Below are 12,285 nucleotides of genomic sequence, written 5' to 3' on the forward strand. Positions count from 1 at the left end.
AAATTCATTTATTATTATCATACAATTGTAAAATTACAACTGGACGAAATGGCGTTTTCCGGTTGTCAGTGTGTTTTTTAAAAAAAACCAACACAAACACATATATAGACATAGAACACATAATTACAGTACCTGCCATACATATATAAAAATAAATATTGTTAAATAATAGTAGAATCTTGGACGGATTTGCATGAGCAGTACGAACAGTTCATTAGTTATTCAGCAGTCTCACTCCCCTGGTGGTTTTGGCTCTAATATTCTGTATCTCCTGACAGGAGTAGCTGGAAGATGCTATGTGCAGGGTGGTTGGGGTCCTTAATGATTTTGCAACCCCTCTTCTGACAACAGTCCCAGTAGATCATATTGAAGGAGGGGAAGGAAACCCCAGTGATCCTCTCTGCCGCTCTTATTGTTTTGAGGTTTGACCTCTGATCCAGTGCTCTATAGCAACCGTACCATGCTATGCAGCCTGCCATGACGCTCTTGATAGAGCTCCTATAGAAAGTTGACAGGATGGTGGCTGATAGCCTTGCCTGCCTCAGGTCTTCTCAAGAAGTGCATCATTGTTGCACCTTCCAGACAAGTGAGGAGTTGTGTTTCCAGGATAGGTAACTACTTAAATGTACTCCAAGGAACTTGGTCCTCTCAACTCTCTCTACTATTTTTCCTGAAATCCACAATCATCTCCTTTGTCTTATCCATATTAAGATTCAGTTTGTTATTCTCACACCATTTCATGAGGTTTTCCACCTATTCTCTGTATGGTTGTTGGTGATAAGGTCAACAACTATCATGTGATTTGCAAATTTAATGACTCTGTTGGAGCTGGATCTGGTATTGCAATCGTGGGTCATTAGCGTGAACATGAGTGAGCCGAGTGCTCAACGTTCTGCTGTTGACCCACACAGACTGTGGTCTTTCCGTTAGGAAGCCCATATCATTCATTTAGTTTACTCACAGTGGCTCAAAATCAGACGGTGCAGCAAACTGCTGAGAAATGAAGACGACCTCATTTATGGGAGGATACTGGGATTGTCTAAATATTGTGTATTTATATGGACACACACTAACTTGGTATTGTCAAAGTAGAAACCTTTCTTTACACAGTGGCATGTGATACCAGCTAAATCAATGTTAACCTGAACTAGGAGGAGACTTGCCCTTTTCTGTATGTTCCCTGTCTACTGCAGTATGGCAGAAAATGAAATGGAGAGCATGTTGATCTCCTCTTTACAGTTACATAACCTAGAGATATTAATTTGTCTAACTCCAGCTGAGAGAAAACCTAATAAACCCCCTAATTCTACCTTAATGTGGCTAGAGTGGAAAGCACACCTCAAGAAAACATCCTAATGAATAGTTCCTCACTCAGAAGTGGGTCAGAGATTTGTTTCATTAAACCTCCAATGGACTTTTCAAGGAAAATGTCAAGCAATGAACTTCTTTTTGAACTGGTTAATTTGTGGAGAAACTTGAAATCAAGACAAAACATACCAGGGGTGTGAATGTAGCTGGAGTGTTGAGGCTCCAATTTGGAAACATTGCACCGTGGCTGATTTTATGATTTGCCTGTTCTGCAAAGTGCTGTTGTGATTTAGTGATATGTAAATTAACATCTTAATTATTTTGCCATTGGCATGACTTGATGTACAAATAAATAATGGAACCAATTTATAACATGCACCATCCAAGAGAAGGGAGTGACACAAGTGCACAATTGAGTTGTTGCCTCAAACCTTCAGTAATCTCTGTTCATTCCTGACTCCAGCAGAGTGTTTTCCCTCTTCTCCCTGTTGCTGTAATTCCCTGATAACAAAAAAACGGCAGCACTGCCAGATCTGCTGCTACAGCAGTATTGCTGCTGGTCTGGACCCGGGCTTAGCAGCAGGGAGTAGAGACACAGGGCTCCCCCATGGGGTCCTACTGCCAACTGTTCTATACAGGTTTTAAACAGCCTGAGTTTAGGACCACAGGATCTGGGCCCAAGATGGCGACGCCTGTCCTGGAAACACAAGGAGTTGCAGATTCTGGCGGACACCAGAAACAGGGAGAACACTCCTCCCTGTTTTTTTTTCCTTCCACACCCCCCCCCCCAACCCATCAGAAGGATAAGCAGAGGAGACAACCCTATGGGATGGTGACCACGTCAGTGGATCAGTGAGGAGCTCTGCAGATGAAGAACAAACAGGCGGTGAGCTATTGGTGACTCGAGGTGAGGAACCCATGCAGGCTGAGGGATGCTGGCGACTTGTGATCTAAGGACTCAAACCAAGCTGCAGATGACAGGCTGGAGAGTGGCTGAAGGTGTTCCAGGTATTGGAACCAGGATGCAATAGGGTGCTGAGGGCAACAGGGCTCTTGAAAGGCCTTGGGCAATGAAGGCTTCCTCATCATGTTGGAAGTTTGAATCTGGAGCTCAGGGGGCTGTCAGCTTGGATTCATGTCTCTGTGGGTGCAGAGGGTAAGGGAGCTCTGGAGACTATCGTGTAGCGAAGCTTCTCAACAGGCTAAATGCAATTTTGTGCAATATTGTATCTGTTTTATTCCATGACAATAAAAGAATCTTGAATCTTTGAATCTTGAAACCTGAGGGCTCTGGTTTCCTCACAAAGTCAAAAGAATATACAGGTAGGTAGATGATTTGCCCCTAGTGTGTAGATGAGTAGTAAAATTTTGTGGAGACTTAGGAGTAAAGGAGAATAAAGTGGGATTAGTTTAAAAATGGATGCTTGATGGTTGGTGAGGACTTGGAGTGCTGAAGGGCCCATTTCTGTATCGCATCTCCCTTTGACTGACAAAATAGGTTGCAGCTCTTCCCTGAAGTATTCTGTGCAATTGACCTGAACGCTGCCATTTTTAAACCAGTGAAAATATTGGTGTAAAAGGTTTAATTTAATGCAAAATGGTCATCTCTGTCACAAAACAGACTAACATTCAATTATAGTTATTCATACAATATTCACGTTATTTTAATTGTAAACATGCAATAAAATCAGTTGCTGAACTATTGGTTGTTCACTGTGCTTATCATTGTATGAGCTTCATTACACGTTAGTCTCTCAATTAATGTGCATTATGAACCGCAGGCTCATACCAGAAAGGAGAAATTGCAAGAGTACCGGAGTATTTTGTAACCATTCATCCTACATACTTGGCTTCCCTCAAATACCAAAAGAACTTCCAAGCGTATACTTCGTTCAGTGCATTCAGCATCATTTGTTTGAACACCTAGAAACTAGCATTTTTAGCACCAAGAGAAATGCATTAATACATCAAAGCAAGATGTTGTGTTGATCGTCTTCTCATTGAGCCATTGGAAAGGATATTTCATTTCAGAAACATTTGGAATGTTTCTGTAATAGATGCAATTCAGAATATTGAGTACCCGCATCATGAGACAGAAAATATTTAGATCTAGTAAATTTTTATAGTCACCTTGACATTTAAAAACTGATTTTAATAAAATCTTTCACTTCCAATTAACAATGCAAATATCAGGATTTTTGACTGCTCTAATTATTATCAATGAACTATTAACATGTTTCTGATCTGTTTTACAGGAAATTGAATATGCAAACACAGAAAAAGATTATGCTCAAGGAATTTTGGACATGAATGATAGAAAAGTGGAACTGAGCATACTGTGTAAAGTTTTGGAGGAGCAGAACAATGAATTGAATGAGAAAAATAAAGTTATATCATTGAGTGAAAAGGAGATTGCCAAAAGAATGCTTGTCATTCAAAACAAACAGTCGGTTCTCAACATGCAAAACAAGAAGATTGCACAACTGATAACAGAAATGGGGGTATGTTCAGAAATCAATGTCAATTAATACAAGTTCTTGGGATAGAACAGTGATGAATAACTTTGATGCATATAATTTTGGTATAAAAATGCTGGAAATACTTGGGGGACTAAGATGCAACCATGAAGAGGTAAATGGAGTTTACATTTAAGGTTGATTACTTTTTAATTAGAACCATGGGAAGTTAAAGATCAAACAAGTTTGTGATACAGAGAAAGGGTGGGAAGGTGACAGGAAGAAGAACATTATGGGTGGTTGTACTAGGAAGCGTGTATAACTTTATATCTGCTTCCCCTTGGCCATATCATTTAAAAACACTGCTCTGCCGATGATACTCGGCTCGATCTCCCCTTGAAACCTAACGACCAATCACTAACTGTCTAGAGGACATAAAGTGTTGGATGGCTCAGAACTTCTTACAGCTAAATGAAGGCAAATTTGAGGTTATTCTATTTGGTCCCTCTAATTCTACCAAGATAATCTCCAAAATCTTGGTAATGTATCCACCCCCATTAAACCCCATGTCAAATTCCTTGGTGTGATATTTGATTCTACCTTCAAGTTCGACAAACGACCCCAAACTGTGGAAAACCATTCCTCCTTCTATCAAATGGGCCCTTTCCATCAATTCTATCCAGTTTGAAGATGTACTTTTATTCACTAGCATTTTGAGTCCTCCTCATGCACCTAATTGTTACCTCGTGTTCTAACCTTTCATATTGGTGTCTTTTTGATCTGTACAGCACTTTGGTCAATGCGAGTTGTTTGAAATGTGCTATTTAAATAAATAAACTAAACTAGGATGGAAGGCAGAGTGACTGAATAACAAAAGAAGTGATGATGTGAGGCACAAAAGGGTGGTAAAGGGATAGATAAGTAACAAAAATTGGGAGATTGTGTAAATAGAAAGAGAGAATACTTATCTGAAATAATTAAAAGGAAACAAAATTTCCAAATGCTTGAAATATTAATGCATATACAAGGCATGCTGATAATTTGCAATTGCTGAGGTCATTGTTGAGTTCAAAAGGCCTCAGAATGCCCAACCAAATTTTACTGTATTGTTCTTTCAATGTATGTTGAGTTTTGAGCGAATAGTTAGTACTGGAATTCCAGAGTGGGAATGCGATGAAATGACAGCTCCGGGTAAAGCTGGTGGATTGAATTGTAGTTGGAACTGAAGCTCCCTCTTTAGTCTTGCATTATCCCCTGCTGAGTATTTTTAATTCAAGTTTCTAGCATATTTTGTTTTCAGCTTGTAAAATAATTTTTAGTATTGGAAAATGAATGATTATAACTTTAAAAATACATTTGTTTTGCCATGGAATCATTTAAGGATGTTGACGAATATGTGTAGTAACTAGTGATTTTACTTGCATTCACATTTTAAGGCCAGAGATCATTTTCCACTTACCCATGCTTTTCAACCTTGATAAAGTAAGTATTTGACTATTTATTAGAAAATCTGATTCAATTTAAACCAAAAAGTTCTCATTGTAGATTTCTTAGTGATTATCACATATCTTACAACACCACACGGGTTTGCATTTTTAGAGGAACAGGGTGAAATATGACCGTTCCCTTGATAAATCTGTTCTGTGCATATTTTGATATTATTCCTTTCTCTTTGATTATCATCTATCTCTGAATGACTTCAGTATTATATTTCCACCAGAGCTGAGATAGAAACTACAATTTCCAATTTTCATCTCTCTTGTTTGCATATAATTTGGAGAGGACTGGTTAATATGTCCCTTCTGTGCCAATTATTTGCATATAGGACAGGACTTGGAGCAACCTGTTTTCTAGAAAACATCCTATTTATTTAGCAAACAACAAACTTGAACAGGACTCTAACAAGCAATCGATTTATTCGATAGGTGGAATATTTATTCTATAGATGGAATTTAAGCATATCTCCATGAACTAGAGCAAACCAAAGCACTTCAATGAAATCCAAGTAAAAACAGTAATTTGTCCTCAATAGAGAGTGATTGGAGGGATGATTGTGAGGTAATCAGCTTGATTAGTTTATTTGAAGGGAAAAAAAATCTCTTCAACTCTATAAACCTATTGATTTGAGGTCTGAATTTACAGGTGTAAGACAGAAGAGTTTTCTTATTCTCTTCTAAGGCAGTCCCTCAGGATCTGCTTCCACTTCACTGACTTTTCAGGTAGCCCTAGGAGATGGAGCAGAGTCTGCAACAGGTGAAGTAGGAGGTACTGGACAGGACAGGTTGTTTGGGAGATGAGGCATCTCTTCTCGTATTTACGCAAGATTCCTTTATGCTCTGGCTGCAGGAACTTTAGAGATCTTACTGTTGTTCCAAATGTTTTTTTTTCATTTTGGGTGGGCATGAGACAGAGCTGATGACTTATTGCTTTTCTTCATGCAGCCATCAAGAATGCCTCTGAATATTTTTTTTATCATCAACTTGTAATCTCAGGCTGTGGAATTGAGTGTTTAGTTTTAAGTGGTTGGAGCAGGGCATGTAAGTTTCCTCATCAGAGTTAACTAAGTTATCTAGGCTTCATTGCTGGTATTGGGCAGGATGCTGATATGTTTACTTATTGTGCTTGTAGTCTTAAAGTGTTTTGTTGACACTAGTTTGTGCTTTGAGGTGCCTGGTTATAGATAATCAATATGAGGCTGACTGGTGAAACATGAACTTAATTTCATATCAAGTCTAAGGTCTTGATCTTCATATACAAACAGACAACATGCAAGGTCTAATAGAAAACCATAACATAAAGAACATGTCAGTGGAAAGAGCATAGAAGGTCCAGCACCTGGATGATAACCATGAAAAGCATGGATCTTTGAGTATAGTCCAAATATCTAAATCTGGTGTCAGGCAAGATTTGGGGGGTAGGGTGGGGGGGAGGTGTTATAGTAAATGACCTCAGTAAATTATCTGCTTCCTCCTATGGGATTTAGGGGATAGTAGATAATTGGATGTGAATAAATAATTTGGTCTTTTTGAACATCATAACATTTTTAATATACATTTCTGTATTCAGATCTATAATTGAAATCAGCTATGCAAATTTGTTGTTACGAAATTGTATTGACCTGCATGTGCATTGACATGACAATATAAATACAGTGCTGCAATTTTCTTTTTATATCTATGAATTTGATCAAGAAATTTAACTTGTAAAGGGAAAGTAAAAAATTGGATTAAAAATTGTCTTCTAGCCAGAAAGCAAAGGATAATAGTTGATGCAATTTTGATGATTGAAGAGCTGAATGTATTGGGCTTCTGCAGGGTTCTAAATGTTCTCACTTGCTTTCCATGCATAAAGGACTTTTATTTTTAAATGTAGAGCTACATTAAATTTTAAATTTAGATATACAGCACAATAACAGGCCATTTCAGCCCATGAGCCTGTGCCGTCAAATTACACCCAATTCCCCTACACCCCCAGTACAATACAAATGGTGGGAGGAAACTGGAGTCCCCTGGGAAAACCCACACAGACACGGCAGCGTAGGATTCGAATCCCGGTCCCAATTGCTGGCACTGTAACAGCGTTTCGCTAACTGCTATGCAAACCATTCTGCCCCCTTATTAAGAGGTTTTATAAGAACAATATTGTCAATATCATTGATAATAAGAAAAAGTTCTAAACTTGGGTAGTTACAGAAGTCAGAAATGTTAGATAGAAAACAATAGACCGGTTAGGTAATTACAGAAGTCAGAAATGTGTGGAGGTAAAATTTGTGTGTGTCAAACCTCTTCCTTGGACCCATTGTATTCAGAGGTGATGAACTGAGAGTTGGATTTATTTCATATGTGGCCTCTCAGGTTTCTCAAGATTCCTTTTATTGTCACGTGATAATACAGAATCAGATTTTATTGTCATGAATAATTCATGAAAATATAAAATTACATGGAATTTTTCCCCCCGTAAGGCAAACAAAGAAGCTGTGACCATTGCCCCTCACCCCTAACAGTAAGAAAAGAGAGTTCCTTCAGAGACACTGAATTTCCATGGACTGTGGAAGCACAGTTTATCCATCGGGGATCTTCATTCAAGACCTCTGTGCTGCTAGTCGAGCAATTGTCTCAGAACTCCAGCAATTCTGATTCAATCCTGACCAATGGTGCTGTCAATGTGAGGTTTGCATGTTTTTCCTGTGTTTGTATGGATCTCCTGTGAGTTCCCATTTCCTCCCACATCCAAAAAATGTGCGGATTGTGTTAATTAGCCACTGTAAATTGTCCCGAATATGCAGATATCAGGTGGAATCTGGGTAGAACTCAATGGAATATGGGGACAATAAAATGGAATTAGTACAGGCTAAGTGTAAATGGGCAATCGATGGTCAACATGAAATCAATGGACAAAAAGGCCTCTTTCTTTCCTGAATAACTCTATGGCATTTGTGAATGGTGGGAAGCCACAATGTTTGAAAGCCAGTGTTGGTGAATGGAGGGCCTAGATGCCACATGTAGCCTCTCTGTCCCACCAGCAGTGCATTGGAAGTAATTCAAATGCAAAAGTATAATCTGACTGCAAGGAACAAGTCGGAATCTGTACCATCTGATTTTTATCTCAGCAATGCTTTTGAATGTTTCAAATGATCTTAAAATAAATAAGGAAAACTTTGATATAAACTAAGTTTTTAATACAAATTAAACATTGACAAAGCTGACTAAACTGTATTTCTGAATCTTGAGAAAGCATGTACCATATATTTCAGCATATAAGACTATCTTCAAATAAGATGGATCTCCATTTTCAGCCTGAATTTCATGATTTTTTAAATCATATATCAGGCGTATAAGACAACCCACCAATTTTCTGCAAGGATCATGCCGGGCCTCCCAGCAACAACCCAAACTTTGTTACAACACCCCAATCGGCAGGTAACAAATCTGTAAATTAAGCAAGCAAGTAAAAAAATAACAGTTTAAAAAAAACTTTGCGTCTGGCCTTGAAGATGCCAAATAGTGATGGATCCAAGTCTTTAGCATCAGCTGCAGTCGGCGACATCTATGAAGATGTCTATTGAAGAAGTCACCTCACTGCCCAAATGTACTTGGTGCAAGAACCATGGCTACGTGTCAGCTTGGGGGACTTTGGGACCTAGGGCTCCCGGGCAGGAGTGGGGGACCTCGAGCTGATGGGCAGGAGCGGGGGACCTCAGATCTACAATTTTAAGATGTTTGGGTAGTGGTGGGGGGTGTATCAGGGCATGGCAGCGCCAGCAGTGGGGAAGTGCTTCAGGTCGTCTTATACGCCGAGTGCCAAATTTACATTGAGTAGTTTTTTTTTAGTTGAATTTAAGGTCTCATATTTGATTCTGGAGAATAAGATGACCCCTGATTTTTTTTTTGAGTGCTTTTTGTGGGTTTCAAGGGTCATCTTATTTGCAGAAATATATGGTATATAATAGGTACTGCACAATCCAAATTCAGCTCTGTTTTGCAACTAATAGACCATTAACAACCTCAAAATTCAATAAAAGCTGATGACTTCAGACAAAAAAAGATTATAAATAGAGAATATTATTGAGGCTTTCAAAGAGTTTGGAAAGGACAATTTCACAAATGTTTAATGATGTTGAGCCTGTTTTGGATGTTATAAATTTAACTAATATGATAAAATTTTGGGAGTAGTGTGGCCATGTTGTATAAACAATGTTTTTGTTTTGCATGCAAGTTCAAATGTTTGCTTTGAAGCACAAAGGGGAAAGAACTGAACATTTTAATTCACTGCATGTTCATCTTTATTTGTCAGGGACACGAAATGAGCCCTCAAGAGCTTAAAATCAAAACCTTGACATCACAGATTGAGGAACATAACAAAGAAATTATATCAATGCAACAATGTTGGCTACGACAGCAGCATGAGCTGGTCACGCTGACCCAAGAAAGAGAAAAACAGACAGTTAATGTGGAATTACAGAGGAAACAAGTCACTATTCTTGAACAAAAGAAAATTCGCACTGAAAGTAAGCTGAGGACCATCTGAATAATCGGTCTTTATTTGAACATCTGTTCTATATACAAATTATCTTTGTGCATGCCTTCTTTGGAATATATGGAATTTTAAAGATTTTTTTACTTTTTTATTTTTTATTGTCATGTAATAAAACAGAAAATGTGATATTACACGAAATTTCCTTTAGTCTACCATTAGCAGAGAAAAATTCATTATCAGCAGTAATTGCCCCTTACAGCCGGAGAAAGAGAAGTAAAAGAGTTACCCTTGAGTCACTGAATGTCCATGCCTTTGCATCCAGCGCTGCTGCGGCCTCTGCAGCCCACACAACCTTCAGTCCAAGTCATCACCAACTGAAGCTCCAGATGGGCACCTCGGACATGTTCAGGAAGTCTCCAGAACCCTCTTGCATCTCGGTTCTGATACCTGGTATTCCTTCATCCAGTCTCAAGAGAGTCTTCAGCAGCCCACAGCCTGTTGTGAGTCTTTTGAACATGGTTGCCAGCAGCTCGCAACCTCTGTGGATTCCTTGCCTTGAGTCACCAACAGCCCGCTGCCTCAGAGCTCCTTGCAGGACAGCTGTCGTGGTCACTGACCCATAAGGTCATCTCTTCTGCTTCTCCTTCTCAAACCGAGGGTGATTTCCCCATTCTCTGCTTCCCTGGCATCTGCAACCCCCTTGTAGCTGCTACCGATCATAGGCCTATTCCCTACGATCGCGAGATTTTAACATAAACCACTGTCGGCTCCTTTAACAGGATATTTAAAGCCTGCATAGAGAGACGACAGTTGGACTGGTCGGTTGGACCCTGCAAGGGTGTGCTGTGACTGCTCCTTGCTTTCCGCAGGTCGGCACCAGCAGCAGCTCCGTACAGTTCAGAAATTTTAAAATTCGGATTTTAATCACAATACCTTTTGCTTCTCGGAGAATTCAGTATTGTGACTTGTTCTAAATGTAATGGAATGAAATGAAAGCACTGTTAGCGTAGCGTAGTGCAACGCCTTTACAGCACCAGGGACCCACGCTGTCTGTAAGAAGTTTGTACGTCCTCCTCATGTCTTCGTGGGTTTTTCCTGGGTGCTCCGGTTTCCATCATTTGAAATGGTGTAGGTTAATTGGATGTAAATTGGGCAACACAGACTCGTGGGTCAATACGGCCTGTTACCATGCTGAATGTCTAAATTTTTTTTAATTAAATTTAAATACCTTGATATATTCATACTTGTTTGTACAAGCGCTGCTGTTATATTTGAGTAATGCTGCAAGCTAAGTAATAGAATGCAGATTTGTATGCATTTGCTCTAATGGAAGATTCCCAAAGAAACTTCGATATTACAAATTTAACAGGCAACTGCTGGTAATTGTTAAGTATGGGTAAAGATAAAGTTTGAAACATTCTGTCCACAACATTCTGTTGTTCTTCAATCTATTTCACAACAAACTTTGACTTTGTCAATATTATTTGACATAATAAATTCTTTTGCAATCTAGATATGATACAACAGGGACTAAATGTAAAGAAAGAGATTGAACGTCACATGTGGGTTCTGTCTAATGACATGCTGAAGCTCAATACACTTTTAACAAAGAACAATTCTGTGAAGGATTCACTTGAGCAAATGAACATACTCATGGAAAATGAATTTGTAAAATCACTGAAGGTTAGTCAAAGCAGAATCCATTGCAGCTGTGGAAAGTACTTGAAAGAAAGACAGAAAATTAATCACAATATTTAAAATATAATTAATCAGCCCAGAATAAAGGTGATGTGATTGAGGTGCACAAAATAATGAAAAGGTTATGGATAGATTACATGGATAGATTAGTTCAGTTCTACAGATGGGACCAGGTATATCTACTGAAACAACCCAATAGCAGGAGTAGATTGGTTATTAGGTAATTGGAGAAGAGTAAGAGTGAGATGGTGTGCTTCGTGGAGTCTATCTCTACCCCTTTAAAGAGGTATTAGACTAATTTTCATTGCAATTTAAATTTCAAGTAAAGATTAGTCAAGATATTTTAACTGGTTTTAAATAACTGGGCATTTTTTTTCCTTTTTTACTGCTTTGCATTACATAACAATCCAGAGTGTAGGAAGTATCTAGTTTCAATGCATGATGACTTGATATTAGATGTGATGAATCAACTGGTCTTTTACCTGTCATATTGTACATTTTTTGATTACTCTAAATGTTCCTGTGAATCATTTCCTCTGTCACCTTTGTTCTGATGAGCTTCTAGAAAAATTTTGATAAAACATAATCAAATTTATGTTTACGTTTAAAAAGAGGTACAACATACAACCCTTTAATGTTATCAAGATAACCCCTATAACCAGTCTTAATTAATCTTTTCAAAAGAGTGAACACATGGAATTTGACTGATTTGATTGTCATAGATTTGATAACTGTTTTGTTACGAGCCCAGAAGACCCCAAAACCCAGCAGCAATAGAAATTCACCAAGAATTTAATATAACCTGTAACAGTTTTCTTCTTATTATACATTAAAGGTTTATGTTTTC

The 12,285-nt window shown here is 38.5% G+C and overlaps 1 protein-coding gene across 2 annotated transcripts in view; it reads left to right on the plus strand.

The window, feature by feature from the left end:
• The window catches only part of ccdc40 (coiled-coil domain 40 molecular ruler complex subunit), an 89,553-nt gene that overhangs the window by 63,531 nt on the left and 13,737 nt on the right, over positions 1-12,285 (plus strand). For both annotated transcript variants that reach the window (XM_069930080.1, XM_069930079.1), the window contains exons 14-16: positions 3,564-3,809; positions 9,558-9,771; positions 11,254-11,423. In XM_069930080.1, the coding sequence (XP_069786181.1) occupies positions 3,564-3,809; positions 9,558-9,771; positions 11,254-11,423 (630 nt within the window). The remainder of the gene's footprint in view (positions 1-3,563; positions 3,810-9,557; positions 9,772-11,253; positions 11,424-12,285) is intronic.

This window comes from Narcine bancroftii, chromosome 3 (assembly GCF_036971445.1).
Source record: "Narcine bancroftii isolate sNarBan1 chromosome 3, sNarBan1.hap1, whole genome shotgun sequence".
In the NCBI taxonomy this organism is placed as follows: Eukaryota; Metazoa; Chordata; class Chondrichthyes; order Torpediniformes; family Narcinidae; genus Narcine; species Narcine bancroftii.